At 39.4% G+C, this 19,868-nt stretch overlaps 1 protein-coding gene across 1 annotated transcript in view; it reads left to right on the top strand.

The window, feature by feature from the left end:
* Positions 1–1,500: 1,500 nt before the first annotated feature.
* zgc:110329 (tetraspanin) overlaps positions 1,501–19,868 on the top strand; it is a 28,591-nt gene continuing 10,223 nt past the window's right edge. The window contains exons 1-5 of the mRNA XM_012849433.3: positions 1,501–1,641; positions 8,784–8,969; positions 10,346–10,420; positions 10,569–10,664; positions 18,277–18,393. Coding sequence (XP_012704887.2) covers positions 1,555–1,641; positions 8,784–8,969; positions 10,346–10,420; positions 10,569–10,664; positions 18,277–18,393 — 561 coding nt within the window. The 5' untranslated portion in view covers positions 1,501–1,554. The remainder of the gene's footprint in view (positions 1,642–8,783; positions 8,970–10,345; positions 10,421–10,568; positions 10,665–18,276; positions 18,394–19,868) is intronic.

The following is a 19,868-nucleotide window of genomic DNA, read 5'->3' on the forward strand; positions in this document are numbered from 1 at the left end:
GGTTTCGTACCGCGACATATACAGCTGCCTTATAAACACGCAGGCCAGTACAGACAAGAGAGCACGAAAGCCCCTGAAACCACTGGACGGCTGCAATTATTTCATATCAGGAAAAAGGCTCCAGCAACGCCCGCGACGCCATGAGGGATTAAGAGGGTCAGAAAATGGATGGATGGATGTTCAGACATGTTTGTGCAACAGCAGAAAGCAGAGAGGAAGACCCGCCCGGTAGGTTAAAAAAACATCACCCACTACGGATTATTTAGGTGTTTTTGTCTTGTTAAAATGGGTGGGGGTGTCGGCGACATTGCAGCGTAAACACAGACGTACTAGCGCCCGTGCTCCCCTCAGCCCCCGGGCGGAGGGGAGGTGGCGATCGTTACACTGGCCGGAGAGCCGCCGCTGTCTGGAGCAGCAGGAAGCGGGTGCTGCTCCAGACAGCGGCGGCTCTCCGGCGGCGGAGACAGCGGCTGCTCTCCCGCGGCGGAGACAGCGGCTGCTCTCCGGCGGCGGAGACAGCGGCTGCTCTCCCGCGGCGGAGACAGCGGCTGCTCTCCCGCGGCGGAGACAGCGGCTGCTCTCCGGCGGCGGAGACAACGGCGGCTCTCCGGCGGCGGAGACAGCGGCTGCTCTCCGGCGGCGGAGACAGCGGCCGCGGCGGCGGAGGCAGCAGCCGCGGCGGCGGAGACAACGGCGGCTCTCCGGCGGCGGAGGCAGCAGCCTCCGCTACACGGGCCGGAGAGCCGCCGCAGCCGTCGCGGCTGCTGCCTCCGCCGCCGCGGCTGCTGCCTCCGCCGCCGGAGAGCCGCCGCTGTCTGCTGCTCCAGACGGCGGCGGAGACAGCAGACAGCGGCGGCTCTCCGGCCCGTGTAGCGATCGCCACCTCCCCTCCGCCGCTATTTAAGTAGAACAATGACTAGAGCAGAATTAAGTTGTATTTACCGGAGATGAAGTGTAGACTGCAAATTCTCTCCTAATATGATGGCTCCCCCAGTCCATTGGGAGGGTCTGCCTGCGCTCTTTTCATTGAAAATATCCAATTCTTTCTTCTTTCCTCATCCTTCGGTAAACGACAGAAACGTACATCCAACGATTTGGAATGCCTCTGTGTGCAACCGGGAGCACAACAAGTCGTAGGCATTGTTTAGATTCCAAAAATAAACTAACTAAAAGTACGCTCTAAATCACCCGTTTTGTCATGTAGTAGACGGGCTGTCAGGCTAGCCTGCCCACCAAGATGGAGGCGCGCACCCCCGATCACGTGACTGTGACGTCAGATGCAAGGGGTCTATTTGTGTGACTGCTCCTTTAAGAATGGAGTCAAAACAAAGCGTGGGGCGGCTAGCCGCACGGAAGTGCTTTCGTTTCGGCGACTGTACAACAGCACTGTTTGAGAAATGATCGCTGCTGCCTATTTAATATACCGTTACCTCTATTAAATGTTTCTCGTATCCCAAAGGGGATATTTTATACATCACTAACATCTATTTTCCTTTACACTACACGAAGGCGAGCTAGCCAGACTGTGAGCTAGCTTGATAAAGGCAAGCCACCATGCCGTCCTACTCCGAAGTGAGAAAAACCAACCATTTCTACTACTTCATCAAGTTCACACTAAATGTCTACTCAATGCTTTTCTCGGTAAGTGTGACGTGTGTTTTATTATGTCTGGATCCTCTGTGAATTGCTGGAGTGTAGATCCTTGGTCATCAGCCACCTTTCGAAGCATCTTTTCCAGTCTTCCTTCACAAGACACTTGTTTTTTAATGTCCTGATTGCTTCAGGCCATTAGATGTTGACGAAAAACACAAATTTCTAGACATTATAAAAGGGTGCAATCCTGTCCACAATTCGGCATACACCCCAAGCCAATTTTACGACCCGTTTGATAGTAATTTTAATTTAAAGTAGAACATCGCCCTCAACCAAAGCGCTCTTCTCCCTTTAAATCGCTACACTCGCTTACATTTCTCTGGGTTTATCTGCGATTGAATTAAAATCACTGTCCCTGTGTCGGATCGCACTTTTAGGGGCTGGATTCAGTGAGGAAAGCAGCCACCGGCGTATGTAATTGTTATAGCTGTGGGTTCTGTGGATACCAGCGAACAGATGAATGATTCATATCAGAGGGAAAATATTCAAAACATCGTACAATTAATTTTGTGTAATACGCGGGCGTTGCGCCAAAACACGGACAGTGTTTTAACGTAATTTGCCGTCATATTCACGGTGGCATTCGGCCCAGAGACAATGTACAGCGATCAAACAGCACGGTGGTGCAGGGCGTTGGATGCTCTTAAAGGGATGATAACTGAATTGATTCTGCCGACAGAAATACAGAAGTTAAGTTCTGCTGCTGTTCAGTGCACAGAAACTATGTCATTCCTGCCACTACAGCTTTGACCTTTTAACATTCAGCGCCTTCTGTTGTCTTTGACTTGATGTGAGGAAAACATGGTGAGAGATCAAGTATATAATTCAACAAAGTGTGATTGCTTACCACACCATTTCTTTACAGAATTAAAAATGGGCTCGGACTGGTATCAAATTCTCAAGATATGAAAGTCTTTGGTGAAATTTCCATAGGGAGGACCAATCCTGCCTTTATAAGGATAACATTCAGAAATAAATAGCTTAATAAATGCAATACTCACCCCATTAAATATGTTAACATGTGGATTAATATGCCATTAAGTGCAACAAAATGAAAAAAAGAAAACAATGTAGCAATAACTGGCCAAAAGATCAGACACAAATTTATATTTCAGTTTCAATGTTTAGATGTTAGAAGTTGTCTATATGCCATTATTCTAATTTAGTTTTTCAACTTTTCTATTTTTCTTTGATCATTGATGGATGTGAGTTATTTAAATATATTATTTCCCCTGTCCCTTTTAAAATATATTTATTCCCTCACAACTATATTTACACCAATATTCACTATTCAATTTTTTTAGATTATTTTTTTCTTTTACACAGGTGTATTTCTGTCAACATGTCCCTGTTGTAATCTGACTTCCCTGTGCCTATTTTGTTCCCATCTTTCTGGGGCTGGGTAAAAAATAAATTAATTAATTCACATCTGCTAAAAATAGAATAAAAGAAAATAAACAGACATTGTAAAAACAATGACAATAATGGCACCGAGATATAATATAGCAGCTATAAATTCATATTTAAATATTTATGAATGTCTGATATTTTCTAAAGTTGTTGAATGATTTATATCTTTTTATGTTGTTGCATGTAATGGTATATTAATTAGTTTGTTAAAATATGTATCGGACGAGTGAATTATTTATTAAACTATTTATTAATTCCTTCATTCTTCATAAAAATTATATTAAAAAAATAAATTCAGTCACAGGATTGGTCCTCCATTATGCTAAAGTTTCACGGTATAAACACACAAAACACCAACAAAAATGCATATCTTTATTTAACTTTTTTCTAACAAAAAATAACAATCATTCATACTTCTAAAATTAATATTTTATAATTATATATTTTTTTACAGTTATAGCCTTCATTTGTTTTTATTTTGAGTATAAACTGAAGCAAAACGTAAGCATTCAAAAGGAAGTATTACAGACTGACGATTAGACTCTTTAGTGACCAGAAATATTCCAAAATCGGCTATTTTGTTATTTTTGCAATTGAGTGAAACGTGTCTGAGCCTTCTTTAAGCCAGCTGACCGGCTGTGTGCAGGAATAAGTGGGAAAGACGCAGTACTGCTCACTGCAGTACTATCCTTGATATCTTGTAACAAGAACCTTAAACTATAAGGATGGTATGAACGAGGATCTCTGAACAATTTTGAACAGGAACATTTTCAAACCCTGGTAAACTTTGATGCCAGTTGCGATTTTAACAAAGTGTAATATTTTGGATACTATGTGTATTTTATTGGAAAGATAGTTTTGTAGAAAAACGTTTGGATTAGCATAAACAGAGTTTGGCATTTACCCTGACTTCCAGAGTTCTAAATGTAAATCTGATGTAAATGTTCATGCTGTGACCTTGCAGTAGGAAGCAAATATTAGTATTCTTTAGCATCCCTATTCAGTTACACATTGTGATGGTATTTTCATCTCCAAAAAAAAAAAAAAAGTATGCTGAATCGTTCTGTTGAATATGATTGTAAAGCATTAGTAGCTTGAGCCCATTAGCACTCCTGGATCCCTCTAATGTGATTTGCCTCTTCCTCTATCTCTCTTTTCGGCTGCTGTGATTTAGGCCACTGAGGACTTGCTCGGCAGACAAAGGCTCCTTTGGCCCCAAGCAAGCCGTGCAGACTTAATTAAAGCTATCGTTGCTGTGGGAATGATAGGTTTAGTTAATGCCATTAAAGTAGGATCCTAATGATGGAAGTAAAACTGCAGGTGTGCGGAGGGATTGACCGACACTCACCCAGCCTGTGCTTCGGCCATCTTTGACAGATGATGATACAGTTTGATGGACATTTAGAGGCTTGAATGAGAGTGGCATAGTTTTAAAAGTCAAGTTCATGTGGGTTCTGCTGATCAGATCTGGGCGGTGTCAGTTTTTAGCCACCATTGCCATGGATTAGGGGTATATTGAGATCCTTTCCCTAAACCTTTTCTTTTGAGTCTTTAGCACAGTCATATATTTATTAAAGCTACAAGGCATGTTAGTGCTGACACTGAATGTGGAAACCCAGCCTTAATTACTTAACAAGGTTTTCTAGTGAGTTCTGAGCAGTAAATGGAGTTGGAGTAGATTGCCTCTGGGTCCATATGAAAATCAATAGCACAGAAGCAAAGATGGTTACCTCATATATTCTAGCATTTTCCATTAACGAAATGAAAATAATGTGGTGATGTGTTGACCGAATGAAATTTTCAATTTGAATGCAACCTATGCTGATCCCCCCCTTTCACACTGTGCAATACTCCCAATGTGTCTATAGGTTGTTAGTTGTGTGTAAAATAGAATAATCATTTAAGTAAGATTAAACTAATATTTTCTAGTTGATTTTGGTTACCCAGCTGGCTCTTCACTTGGCTCCTTATTTATAAAAATTGTTGTATCCATTTAAATATGTATGTAATAATGCTAGAAAATGTAGAAATTGCCTGTATTTGTGTTCTTTCTAATAGTAATAAAGGTTTCATAAATCACATTCATGGCTAGCTGTAGCATAATCCAGCCCTGATTTGATCAGTCTAGGCTTGTAAACTGTTGGAACTTTCAGTGATAAAATGCAGTCCACTCTCATTTCGCATCATTATTAATAGATTTGTCAGTTCAAATCTCGTCGCTCAATACCAGGTACTAGGACTTTTCAGAAAACATGCAATATGCTGTTATCGTGGTGAATGTTGTGATAATCATGTGACTTTGGATAAGTAATCAAATGCTTAATTCAGCGGTATTCGTGTCTTGTCCAAACGTTTCACTAGCACAGAGAGCCTAAATACATATTACTTCAATAAATAACAGTTATCGCTGGCCTACTAATTCTTGCAATATTGATGATTTTATTGCGTTCGGTTCTTTTGAGACAACGATAAATTTGCTAAATATTGTGCAACCCTCTTTCGTGCCCAATGATGCCACACAAACACGTTTTTGCTTTTGTAAGACCGTATCCAGCCTACACAAAAAGAAGTCCACTCCGCCAACAGAACAGGGCAGCTGAATACGTTCTATGACTCAAAATAACTCTCTCCAGCATAAACAGAACAGGGTGTCAAGGTGAAAGCTTGAACCTTCAAATCTAGGGTTAATTATAATAATTCCCATTAACCTTATCAGCCAAAGTGACAGGCTGATAGTAACTGGGCCAGGCAAGTTTACTTGTAAAGCACATTTCAATAAGACAATTCAAAGTGCTGTACATAAACAGCGAAGAAACGTAAACATTACAGAGGAAAGCGCATTGCAGTGGAATAGTATCAGCAGGTCAAGATATAGACTTACTGATACTATACTTTATAGACAAGATGGACTACAAAAGTGCCTTAAGAGACAGACTTGACAACAAATATGGTGTTTAAATACCGCTAGATCTCGTACCACAAGATCCTGTTATTCTTAGTTTGCCCATATAACTAACTACCTCTTGCATATGTGTGAGACCTCAGTGGTTCTACTCTGAAACAAATTCTACTTGCTCCATATCAACACCTGACATAAGTAGCAACCATTTAGCCTTACTTATTTCACTGAAACATGCAGCTTACCGTTCCTTCGCCCATTTTCCTTTAACTTTTGAAGTGCCAGCTGCATCTGCATTGTTTTTAATGACATCAGGTTACTATCAGTGACCCAGAACTAAAGCATGCCAATTTACTACTCATGTTCATATCTGTTGTGCTAAAAACCTTCCATTGGCCTCTGAGGAAGTTGAAGTGAAGCTACAGAGATCAGAGTTGACGTCTACTCAACTCTACTGATACCGATAAAAAAACGACGTTCACCTTGGTCCGATTCGGGTCCAATTTAACCTTGTATCGACTGATAATGCTGCTTTACATGGTTTTATCTGTAGTATCTGATGTAGGGCTCAGTGGTTCTTCCATTAATATTGTTTAAGTGTTGAAAGGTTCTGAATAGGGCTGGGCCTTTATCGCATTGTTTTATCGTTATAAATTTTTTTAATGATATGAATTTGTGTTTATCTTGACAACGATAAATTCCGATTAGTAATGTCTGAAAACGCCAAAAACTGCCAGTATTGTCAGAATTGTTTTTTTGTTTTTTTTTTAGCTTTTTTCTCCTTTGTTGGTTTCTTTAGGGCATCAATAAATGTCAATAAATTCAAAAATATAATTACATACCATTCTGTGTGCAGTTTAGTGATTAAAAAAAAACTAATTTCTTTATGTAACTTGTTTCTCGATGAAGGCATATTTCGAATGTTTGATATATGTTGCATCATTAAATACCTTTTTTAAGGACAGCATTTGTATTTATGGGGCTATAATTGAAGTCACAGCCATAAAGGTACCAAAAAATACTAGAAGAAGCTGGTAATAGTCTTTTATTATCACTTTTATGGTTATCATGATAGTAATCCAGTCCAATCCAATGCACTTTATTTATATAGTTTCCAATGTGCTGTACATAACAAAAAATAAACTAAAAAGGAGACAGAGGACCACATAACTACACGGTGTTAAAGGCCAAAGAACGAAAGTGAGTCTTAAAACGAGATTTAAAACACTCTACTGTGGAGCCTGTTCTTATATGGAGGGGTAAAGTATTCCAAAGTCTGGTGCCAACTACAGAAAAGGCTCTGTCCCCTCTGGATTTAACCCTCGTCTTAGGCACTATTAGCTGAAGATGGCCCTCAGACCTCAGATCATGTGCCGGAGAGTAAATCTGGAGGAGGTCGACGATGTATTAAAGAACCATCCCATTCAAGGCTTTAAACGTAAAGAATAAAATTTTAAAATCAATTCTAAAAGGAACAGGGAGCCAGTGCAGAGACACAATTATTGGTGTAATGTGTTTTCTGGTCCTTGTTAAAAGACGAGCCGCTGTATTTTGGACTGCCGACGGGAAAGAGCTCGTTGGCTAATGCCTGAATAAAGTGCATTGCAGTAGTCCAGACGGCTAGAAATAAAAGTGTAAAACCTGCTCAAAGAAGTTAAAAGATAAAAAAAGGTTTTACCTTAGATAAAAGACGGAGATGATAAAAACGTGATTTTAAAACGGCGTTTGTTTAAAATTTAAAATCTCTGTCTATGGCGACACCAAGGCTGGTTACTTTGGAACGTACAAAATCCTCATCAAGTTTCAGAATTTTTTTTTTTAGTACCACATTATATCGTGATAAAATGTAATGTCCATATTTCCCGCCCCTAGTTCTGAACATGGATTTGGGTTAAATATATATTCAGGAGCACTCAGCATTTTATCTCTTTCTAGAGGAAAACGTTAATGAACTGGACAGGTTTGTAGACTTTGGTAAATTATAAGTTTTTAATCATGCATCTAAGGAGTTTATTTAGTAAAATTGTCCTGCTATCTAGTGATGCAACAAAATAGTCCTACTCTGGTTTAATAAGTGATGAAAGAAAGCAAGACAAGGTGAGTGGCGCTGATGTATTCACCACATATCTTTCATGTTGTTATTAAATCAAAAACAGCAACAATAAAAGCCACTTGGCCTCAGTAGGCCTAACCTCACATGTGCTTTTAGGGATTTCACTCTTTTAATCTAACATTTATTTTGCTGTGTAACAAAAATTATGTCTTTTGGCATTTATTCATGTCATAACTAAGCACCACTGTTTTCTCCGGGATTGCTGCACTCAGTTTAAAATGATGCTCCTTACAGTTTTATTAGGGTATTACTGACTCCGTGGACAGGAAACACAATTATGTGTTCCTCTTTGTTGATTTTTTGAATCCATTTAATTGTGTGAAACGTGAGCTGCTGTTAAACAGACTCACTGACAGTTTTAAGTAAAATCCTTTCATTTTAAACTTACACCTTTGCTGTGAAAAGAAGCAGAAATATTTGTTCTCACTTTAGTTTGCATTAATGCTGCTTGTCGGGACTTTGATGCAATCAACTGGTTTCCTTATATAGGACATTTTTGACCAATCTGTATAATCTGACCCAATCTGTATAATATGATTGAACTTGACTTTGTAAAGTGCCTTGAGATGACATGTTTCATGATTTGGCGCTATATAAATAAAATTGAATTGAATTGAATTGAATTAAACAAATGGACATAAATGTCTGCCGCTGTCCATCACAGACCAGAGGTGTTCATGTCATGAACCGTCTTTCTTTTCCCTACAGCTCATGGGTCTCTGCGTGTTGTGTGTGGGAGTGTACGCGGAAGTTGAAAGGCAGAAGAATCGCACCCTGGAGGGTCTTTTCCTGGCTCCTGCCGTGGTGCTCATCCTGCTCGGCCTGGTGATGTTCACTGTGTCCGTAGTGGGAATGGTTGGATCCCTCAGGGACAACAAGACCCTGCTGCATATGGTAGGAATGCAGCTTTTAACAATACAGCGTATTGCGTAACGCAATCTGTTGGGAAAGTGTGACGGTGAAGAAGCAAAAGTTCCCGATGATTACTGCTTGGATTCATGTTCTGTGACTAATATTTTAGAGTTTATTCTCATTAGATTATCTGTTCAGCTACAAATTCAAAGCAAACACGTGTGTTAACTGCAGTTCATGTGTCTGTAATTACATAAATTACCACAAACACCAAATGTCAGAGATACCGTTTGAAATGAGTACACAACAGCTCAGTTCATAAAACCTTAATACCACCAAACAGTTTGATGGTCTTTTTCTCTTTCTGCATGCAAAGACACAGCTGTTGGTTTTGTCTGTAACACAGGAAAAAAGCTCAAAAGCAGTAGGGCTGCATTATTGCGGTTGCTATGCAACAGTCTAATTTGCCATAGCTAGATAATCGGTCATAAAAAGTTAATTAGTTAGAGACTGAAAAGTCGGTGACGTCTGTATTTTGGGGAAGAAGATTAGAAAGTCAATAAACCAATGAAGTGGTGAAAGTTCACAATAGAAAAAAGAAAGAATATCCAATATGTTTGACTCACAATAGGCCATGAATAATTACTGTTTTATCTCAGAAACCTTGTCCTTCTTCCTTTTCTCTAACCACTGCTAGTGGTAAGAATTATTAATACAGAACAGGATCCACGCAGCGTTGGCATAGACCAATCGGATGTTCAGCAGAAGCTTTAACCCAAAATCTAAGCATACCCACAGAGGAGGAGTCCAATGCGTGTCTGAGCAGTGAAAGTTGTGATTTGTTAAATAAGACCATCTCCCTCTGTGTTGATGTGCTGAGTTAGAAAATTGATCCAGACCTATGTAACGTCACAACTCCATTGCCAGTTTTCCTGCTGATGCGCAGGTCAAATTCTGAAAAATCTGATGTTTTCCTAGTCAATTAAATGCGTCAAGACTGAAAACGCTTTTTAGTTTGTGAATGCAATGATGTGCGTGTTCTTTGGTGCACTTTGTATCAGATAAAGGGTAAGGAACAGATGCTTTGTTAGGGATGATCTTATAATCTCTGATTTGTTGGAAAACTTCAGCCTCCATCAAGGAATCTAACAGCACATTTTTATAGATAAATTAAATTCTAAAACTGGAACAAAGTCTACATAAAACAATTAGGAGGACAGAAAGAAAACTGGGATTCAGTCCAAGCCAGTGAAAAGCTTTGATGCATCTCTTTTTGTAACAGATTACAATTTTAAGAAGACTTAACCATTTTACATTTTAGAAACGCAACAGTCTAAACTTTTCTTAATGCAGACATACTTCTTATCTGATAAATTTAGAGGAAGCTGTATGATCCCCCGTCCTTTCTCCCCCCACAGTTCCTCTGTGTGCTGTGTGTGCTGCTGCTCCTCCAGGCAATCACACTCGCCATGGCTCTCATCTTTGAAAAGAAGGTAAACATTACATATCCTGTACAGATCTTGACATTTGACTCAGTGATCTGATTATTTGCAGTCAGGTCAGTCTGTGTTGCTTTGTTTGTGTTGGGATTGGGATCAAACCTCAACCCTTTGTGTGTTTCTTCCTCTCTGTGCTGTACAGACGGTGGCGTTGTTTCAGAGCACTATAAGGGAAGGAATTAAACACTACTACGATGATCTTGACTTCAAAAACATCTTGGACTATGTCCAGCTGAAGGTAGGAGGAGCTTTTACTTGGTTTTACTTCTGTTGACAGAGCTCAGCTTTTAAGCCGTCAACCATGAACCACGTCATTGTGAACCAAGCAACGCTTCGTTCTATTGCGGTGCAAACAAACTATTAGATCTCCGCCTAGTTGCATTGTAAGCTAATGTGGCTAATAATGACAAAGGTGAGCAGAAACCCTAGCTCTTATAGATGACTAAAGAAAATATCATGAAAAATTACTAGAAAGACAAAAATTATACCAGGCTGCTGCTGGATATATTTGCACTGACCAGATCCCTGTTTACACTATAGATATATGCTCTGTATGTTTATTATGGAACAATTTATTTCAGTAGCAGAACTTATAAACTCGAGGAGAAAATGTGGAAAAGCGTTGGTGATACTCTAGACTTGAAGTATTTCTCCAGGCTTGGAAAGTCACTTTGTCGCTTTTTCAATCATCCCATGTCTACATGGATCTACTTCTCAAATCTCATTATGAGCCGCAAGCATAATTCAAAACGTTTAGTTAGCACAGTGTCCCATTTTACTGAGACTAAATCAACCACCTGCAGTTCAAATTTAACGGTTCATAACTTTCTTTTTAGAGATAAGGTTGAAGCACTGAGAACTCAGATCACTCATTCCACGGTTCTCGGACTTCAGGGTTATCTCCTTGGCTGGATTAAGTAAGATTGTTAACGTGGCTCGATGCACGACCTGTCCTTTGGACCCTCTGCCAGCCTGGGCTATAAAAGAACTATGGTCGGTATTAGGACCCTACATTTTGCAAATACTAAATAATTCACTGGCTACTGACATCTTTCTTGCTTGATCTAAATCAGCAATGCTAATACCAATCTTGAAAAAGTCTGGACTGGATGTTGACTCAGCTGCAAACTACAGACCTTTCCCACAATCCTCATTTTTGTCAAAAATCTTTGAAAAAGTAGTCTCTCAGCAGCTTACCGACCATCTCTCAAGAAATGATTTGTTCGAGCCATTTCAGTCTGCTTTTAGATCAAACCACTCTACAGAAACAGCTCTCATTAGAGTATTAAACGATCTGCTGGTAAATGTAGACAACGATTGTACTTCAGCCTAACTATTGCTGGACCTAAGTGCTGCATTTGACAATTTGGACATTTGCATTTTGCTGGACAGACTCGAAAACTTTATTGGAGTCAGGGGAAATTTACTCTCATGGCTGGTAGATCCCAAAATGATAGCTTTAAAAATGATCTCTCTGAGACCAGTGCCGAGAGGCACGGGGTTCCTCAAGGATCTGTGCTTGACCCATTGCTATTTTCCCTGTATCTGCTGTCGCTTGGCCTTGTTTTATGTTCTTTCAATGTAACCTTTCATTGTTACGCTGATGACTTGCAAGTTTATGTGCCTTTAACCACTGGTAACAGGGTTGACTTGTCAAAAATTGAAACGTGCTTGTGTGAAATTTCCGGCTGGTTATCTAATAATTTCCTGCTTCTTAATGCCAACAAGACAGATTTAAATGTTATTGGACCTCAAAAATTTCACCTAGAAAATGAATGTTATAAGATGCAGGGACAAAATAAAGAACTTGGCAGTGTGGTTTGGCCTGGCGCTGTCCTTTGAATCACACATCAAAAACGTCACAAGGACTGCGTTTTGCCATCGTAAATAACATTTCCAAAATCAGACAGTATTTATCTTTCAAAAACGCAGAGGTTCTTATTCGTGCATTTGTATCTTCATGAATTAATTGTTGTAAGGCTTTCGTTTCTGGGTTACCAAAGAAAAGTTTTAGACACCTGTAGATGGTTTAAAACACAGCTGTTTGCATCTAAACTAGGAAATACGATCATATCACTCCAGTACTGACATCCCTGACTGGTTGCCTTGTCAGGTTCGAGCTGATTTTAAGGTCGCGCTGCTCACCTACATGACACTAAATGGTCTGGTGCTCTTTTAATTAGCCAACATTTTGCACCTGTACGTTCCACCCCGTGCTCTTCGATCTCAGGGCACAGGTCTTTTAAAAGTTCCTAAGGCTAAAAGGAAAACTGTAGGGTAGCGTGCTTTTTTTCTTTCGTGCCTTATCTCTGTGGAACAATCTCCCTCTAGACTTTCGGCTGGCAGGTTCTGTGGAGATTTTTAAAGCCAAGCAAAGACTCACTTGTTCACCTTATCTTATGCAGCCTAAATCAATGCTAATCCTAAACTTCATTGTTTTAATATTGGTGTTTCCTTTTGTTTTTATGTTTTCACCTGTTTCTAAATTGTATTGTTTTACTATTTTTCATTTTTCAAGCTTATCATAACTCCCCAGAAACAACCCTGATAACACATAACCTACAGGGGAAATTTAAATGTGGGGCTTGCAAAAATTGTCAATATATCAAAAATGTGAAAAAGCCATCAAAACCAGTAAAAGAGGGGGTAATATTAATTTTATTAGGAAAAAGAGAGCGGTGTTCTGGATATTTTACCTTAAATGTTTAGCTCCTACAGGAATGAGTTTTTGTGATTGACCCCGTTGTTACATTTGTGATTTTATTCATTATTTATTTTTTTACGTTTCTTAATTCAAATTTTTACATGTATTCATATTTTTAATGCTGTTGCTTGTTGCTGTTATCAAGTGAAAGTTTTTTTTTTTTTTATCAAAATACTATTATTTTTAGTGTTCTTATGGTGGCAGTGTGTAGCTTGTGATGGTTTGTATTTTTGTCAGATAACCGACACAAATGCGATAACCGATTTGGCAGTTAAAGATTATTAGTCAGAACTAATTAAAGATGTAATAGTCAAAAAATATTGCATCCAGGTTGAACAGTGTGTCATGGAACAGTCTTAGAAGATTGCTAAAAATGGAGTGTATACTGGACTTAACAACCTAGTATTATTAACTAGTGTTTTTTACCCTTTACAATAGTGATCTCATTGAAAGACAGACTGTTGTGCTTGTTGCCGTTTTTTGTCCATCTCTGTAATGCGACTTCTCTGTCTTCTGTTTACAGATCAGCTATTTAGCTGTTTAGAGTTGCCCAGAGAGCAGCTGAAACACTAATCTTCAACAATTATGACATTCAAAGAAAAGTGCTGATATGAATTCATTCAATAAGTTTTTCCCATACACGATAAATTGGACTTGCATTAAAATATGTTACGAGCCGGGTCATCAGCTGGACATATCTAAACAGAGAGGAAGCATGCTAATGGCAGCTTAGCACTTTAACAAACTCCTAACCTGTGTTGGAGCTGAGGCTGTCCTGCACAAACCTCTGCTGGGACAAATGATTTGTTAAGAAAAAACAGATACTGAAGCATTCTGAACATCATAGCTGAATGAGTTAGGTTAACTTTAGGTTAACTTAGGGCTGGACGATAAATCAATAAAGATATATATTGATCGATAGACGTGTGGCTCAATATAAAAAACAGGGGTCGATTAAAAAGTTTAATAAAGGAACAGTGCATTCTAGTTCTATCATGTAGGTTAATACTACAATCATTGCATCCTCCCAACCAATCACAGACCCAGGAAAGCTCCATCAGCCTTCAGACAGTTCAGAGAGCACGTGTTTTTTTTCTTTTTTAACACTTACAGTTTTGGTGAAACGTTGGTTGAATAAAGGGTTGTGTTTGAATCCATTTATTTAAAAATGGTAATTAAGAAACAGCATAAAATGTATATTTTGATCTGTTTTGATCATTATCGATACTGATTAATATGATTTCTATTTAATCAATATGCTTTTTTTCTACATCGTTCAGCCCTAGGTTAACTCATTAATCCAAAACTTGTATCCCTTCATTATTGTGTAATTTGAAGTGAGCCAGCATCAGTCTGTGGGACTACATTAAGGAAACATTTTTGTTTCTCTCAGGGAGTAATATTGATCAGTAAATTACCCAGAAGCTTCAAAGGTGAGGTGTCCAAGTGTTGAAGTATTGTGCTAGCAGTGATTGTAGCCACTGTGGTGCCTGTCAAACAAGGACTTTACCTTCCAACAATCCCTGCACTCTAAATGCTTGTTGCATGTGCATCTACTTTCACACAGCACTTGTTCTGACATCAGCCTTTTGAAATGCCCTATTGCTATGGATTTGAACTAAGAACCGCTCTGTGGGACTGACATTATTTCTCCCGCGACTTGCGGCCGAGGCTATTTTATCCCCTGGCGCTGCCCTCCCTGCAGGTTTGGAGAGAACCAAGTGTGGATAGTTACTGAAAGGTAGCGGCTCACAGGGAAATTGTGGCACTTTGTCATGTTTAACTGGGAGGGGAGACAGCTGCACAGAACCTGTTGTCACTTTGAATGGCATTTTCTCAATGGAAGAGTGGGCAGACTGTCTCTTGCAGAGAGGACGGGGACAAGTGCCTAATCACCTCTCGCAGCAGGGAGGTAGTCAGAAGTGCAGCTGGTAGACGAGGTAATACGAGCGGAGAAAACCAAACAGGAGGCTTCTGTTAGATTAGATTCATGTTGAAGTTACTAATGCAGTTTAAACTGTGGTTCTGCAACCAAAGGCTCTTTTTAGTGTTTTTCTGTTCCTGTCAAAGACAGCTTGTCATTCTTTAGCCAACCGGTTTCTGGATATACTTGTAAATGTATTAATTAATAATCTTAAATCACACTCAGATGTGCTTCAGTGCGCTGCAAAAATATTTGTTTTACATTTTCCATCCAAAAACTTGCGATGCTTCAAGATACTCAAATTTCAAACTCAAAATCGACACTAAGAATAAATACTCCATTTTCGATACCGGGGTAACAGCAACAAGCTGAGAAATAAGTAGGAACCTGTAGCTGCTGCAGATGGTCACTAAGGAAAATATGCAAAAGTACCAGAAATACTGGGCTGCTGTTGGGTACATTTCTATGAACTAGATCCTTCATCACACTGTAAAGAATATGCACGTTTTGCACCAGATCCATGTTTGTTTTGAAACACATTTTGTTTTAGTTTAGAGTGATCCTTTCTTTTTCCCTCAGTAACATTTAATTGTGTCATCAGCAAATTTACAGGCAAATGGAAGCACACAGTGGGCAGGGCTCTCTGCAGTGCATTTCAGCATCAATGCCCGAGACGCTGAAAGTTTTCTAAATTACGCTGAAATTTGAGTGTTGAGGTCATTGTTAATGAGCGAAACTGTCTAATTGATGTTTGACAGCAACATGGAAAGGTCAGTAAAGCTCTTAGAAAAAGCATCAGCGCAGCTTTAGACCTCTCAGACAACATAAAGTAACGCTAGTAGTTATTAGCTTGACGAGGAGCAGGCCCCTTAGAGTAGTACTACGCAATGGTCCGCTGCGTGATGGAGCCAGAGAAGCAGCAAAATGACACGCCCAACAGTTGTGAAGTGCTTTCCATACGTTATATTTTGCATGCAAGTGAGAAAGTTGAGTTTTGTCCCAATCTACCTGGAGCTCCTTCCTCTACATATTTGCAGGCTAGTCGGTTCAGATTAACAAATTTATAATCTGGTGCTACTGTATTTCAACAATTATTTCAACAGCTGTATTTCAACAATTAAACACCTTCTTAATAACGACCAGCCGATTTGACGTTTTCCAGTCAGGTTTCCGTGCTCACCACAGTACAGAGACCGCCCTGATCAAGGTGTTTAATGACATCCATATAAATACAGACTGTGGAAGAACCACCGTGCTGGTACTATTGGACCTTAGTGCAGCATTTGATACTGTCGATCACTCCATTCTGTTAGAACGCCTGGAGAACTGGGTCGGCCTCTCTGGTACAGCACTCAACTGGTTTAAATCCTACTTAAAGGACAGGGACTTTTTTGTATCAGTAGGTAACTTTACATCAGAGATGACAAAAATCCCATTTGGGGTTCCCCAAGGGTCCATTCTGGGTCCCCTCCTCTTCAATATCTACATGCTCCCTCTAGCCCAGATAATAAAAAATAACAACATCAGCTACCATAACTATGCAGACGACACACAGCTCTACATCACCATGTCACCAGGTGACTATGGACCAGTTCAGGCACTGAGTAAATGCCTAGAAGAAATCAATACGTGGATGTGCCAAAATTTTCTCCAATTGAATAAAAACAAAACTGAAGTAATAATATTTGGACCAATAGAGGAAAGATCAAAAGTTAGCACACAGCTTCAGTCGCTTCAGCTAAAAACCACTAATCAGGCCCGCAACCTGGGTGTAGTGATGGACTCAGACCTGAACCTTCAAAAGCATCTAAAGACAGTTACAAGGTCGGCTTTCTATCACTTGAAGAACATTTCTAGGATTAAAGGACTGATGTCTCAGCAGGATCTAGAAAAACTAATCCATGCGTTTATTTTTAGTCGAATTGATTACTGCAACGGTGTTTTTACAGGTCTGCCTAAAAAGTGGATCAGACAGCTGCAGCTGATCCAGAACGCTGCTGCCCGCGTCCTCACTAAGACTAAGAAAGTAGAGCACATAACCCCAGTTCTAAAGTCCTTACACTGGCTCCCTGTATCTCAGAGAATAGACTTTAAAATACTTCTGTTAGTCTATAAATCCTTAAATGGCTTAGCTCCTAAATACATCACAGACTTGTTATCAGCGTATAAACCCTCCAGACCACTAAGGTCTTCTGGCTCCAGCCTACTCTGCATACCTAGAACCAGAACCAAACATGGAGAAGCAGCATTTAGTTCCTATGCTCCAATTATCTGGAACAAACTTCCAGAAAACTGTAAAAGTGCGGAAAGCCTGAGTTCCTTTAAATCAAGATTAAAAACACATTTGTTTAAAATTGCCTTCAACTGTCCTAGTTAACTGAATCACCAGTTTTTTGTTCTATTTTCTTTCTATATTTTATTCCTACTTGCTCTTATTCTGTTTTATTTTGCTATATTTTAATCATGTAAAGCACTTTGCATTGTCTTTGTACTGAATTGTGCTATATAAATAAATTTGCCTTGCCTTGCCTTGCCTTGCCTACTTTGTGTTGGTTAGTCACTTAAAATCCTAATAAAATGCATTGAAGTCTGTGGTCTTACCAACGCTTAGCGTTGATGGCCATTTAATCTTTTTGTGCTCCAAAGATGAAACATTTCATAGCTTTATTTCAATGGAAATCTGTTGTTTGTGGTTAATGCAGAGAAAAGTCCAAATTAAATCCCAATTATGGTTGAATTATATTGCAATTTAGATTTTTGGCAAAATGGTACAGCGCTCCTGAAAAGGCAGCTCGGTCCCAGATCTCACCATGCAGCTTAAGGGCTGCATGTAGGGACCTATGCTGTCACATAGTCAGGTTCTTTATATTGCAGAGAAGGTTCCAGCGTGGTGGAAACTTGGCCTTGATTTTATATGGGACCTGCTTCAGAATAATAACGTGTCACTAAAGGCTGCAGTCTTCAGGTGGGCACAGACACTGTGATCGAGAAAACAGTGCCTGTTCAGCAGCAGCTGGGGCTACAGAAAGATTATCTTTGTCCTGGTATGGGGGAGCAGAGGATGTTAGCAGGTGAGTGGCGTAACAATGGAAGTTGGTCTGACGTCTGCCTACTCAGAGCTTTAGAGCTGTATCAATGATGTATTTCATTCTTTCAGAACTCTGTAGTAATCCTTTCATTTCTATGCTGGTTCCTAACTGCCTCATCTCTTTTATTTTCCAGTTTTCCTGTTGTGGAGGGGATGAATATAAGGACTGGGGAGTCAATCAGTACCATTTCTGCAATGGTACTGGTCCACTAGCCTGTGGCGTTCCATACACCTGTTGTGTTCAGCGCAAGGTGAGTGCTCCAACCCCCATGATAAGGAGAAATAAACATTGTACCGCTTTTTGTGTTGCTTATTTTCTCTAATCTCAGTTGTATTTTTTTATTGATATGACACACAGTGGTATGACACACAGTTACAAGAACAATATATCTGCAATGTATTTTTTTTTACTCTTAAATTTTCAGACACTTAAACTTATTTCAATATTAGACAAAGATAATTTGTATAAATAGACAAATAAGTTTACAAATACTATTTAATTAAAGGAAAAAAAGCGTTCCAATTCAACCAGACCATATGTTAAAATATTATTGTCCCCTTGTATTGTATATTCTAACTATGTTGTGCAATTATGGTTTTAATTATGAATGTGGAGATTCTAAATAAAAATCATAATTAATAATATGGAACCCCTACTAAAACTCATCCACAACAAATACATATATTTAAAGTACACTAATTTGATAATTGAGTTCTAGCACTGAATAATTAGTTAACAATGGGAACTAATAATTATCATTAACCAACATTAGCAGACGTGTTTGGATGTTTTAACTGATGGTGGAATTTCAGCATTGTCTGGTCCTTGTTACTGTTAATAATTGCAATTTGCAGTTAATAATTGATAACCAAATCACCATATAATGTCTTATCAGCTGTTAACTCAAAAAGGGGTAATTCAAGCACTAACCTTTGGGCAGCAAATTTCTCTTATATAAAAATAACCACAAACAACTTTGTCTTCATCTGACAATTTATTAACCAAATAGAAACTAGAAATACACATCTACTAACTAATAATCAAAAGGCAAAATGCAAAACGATACTCTGGTAAATTTGGATCAGCACTTTCTAGACACTTGAACAGGTCAATACGTCTTCATTTTTATTCCAGCATGTAATAATTGTCAACCAGTACCAGCAAGTTATCTGAAACAAACAAAGCCTTGGATCAACTTGGAGTGTGTCAGCAGAGGTGGAACATTCCTGTGATAATTCATGTTTAATGATCAACGTTGAGGCAGCACCGGCAAAAGCCAGGCCACATTTGGAAGAATGCAATGTTGTTTAGCCTCTAGCTGCTACAGTTAGCTTCTCCAAACAGTCATGAAACAGGACACCATGTGGTAAATAGCCTGGGCATAAAAAGGGAGACAAAGCAAGGGTGAGCCCAGCAGACCCGGGACTACTGGCGGACTTTTGGTCGTGTTGCTACAGTTAGTCAACTTTGCATGAAACTCAGTTTGTAGTCTGAGGCAACAGCTCAATACATCAAGAACAAAGTGACGGTTTAGGGCCGCTCTACTTCTAAAACCTACTTTATTCTGCCCAAGATAGAATAAAACCCTGTAAAATAAAACTAATTTACTTCTTGACGTCTTCTGCCGGCTGGGAAAGATTTCTGTGGTTGGATTTGGAGACTCAGAGCGTCAGATGGGTATTAAGGGGCACAATTTTACTTCAGTTCAGGAAGCTAAAATGTTGA

The sequence above is a fragment of the Fundulus heteroclitus genome, chromosome 12, assembly GCF_011125445.2.
Source record: "Fundulus heteroclitus isolate FHET01 chromosome 12, MU-UCD_Fhet_4.1, whole genome shotgun sequence".
Lineage (NCBI taxonomy): Eukaryota > Metazoa > Chordata > Actinopteri > Cyprinodontiformes > Fundulidae > Fundulus > Fundulus heteroclitus.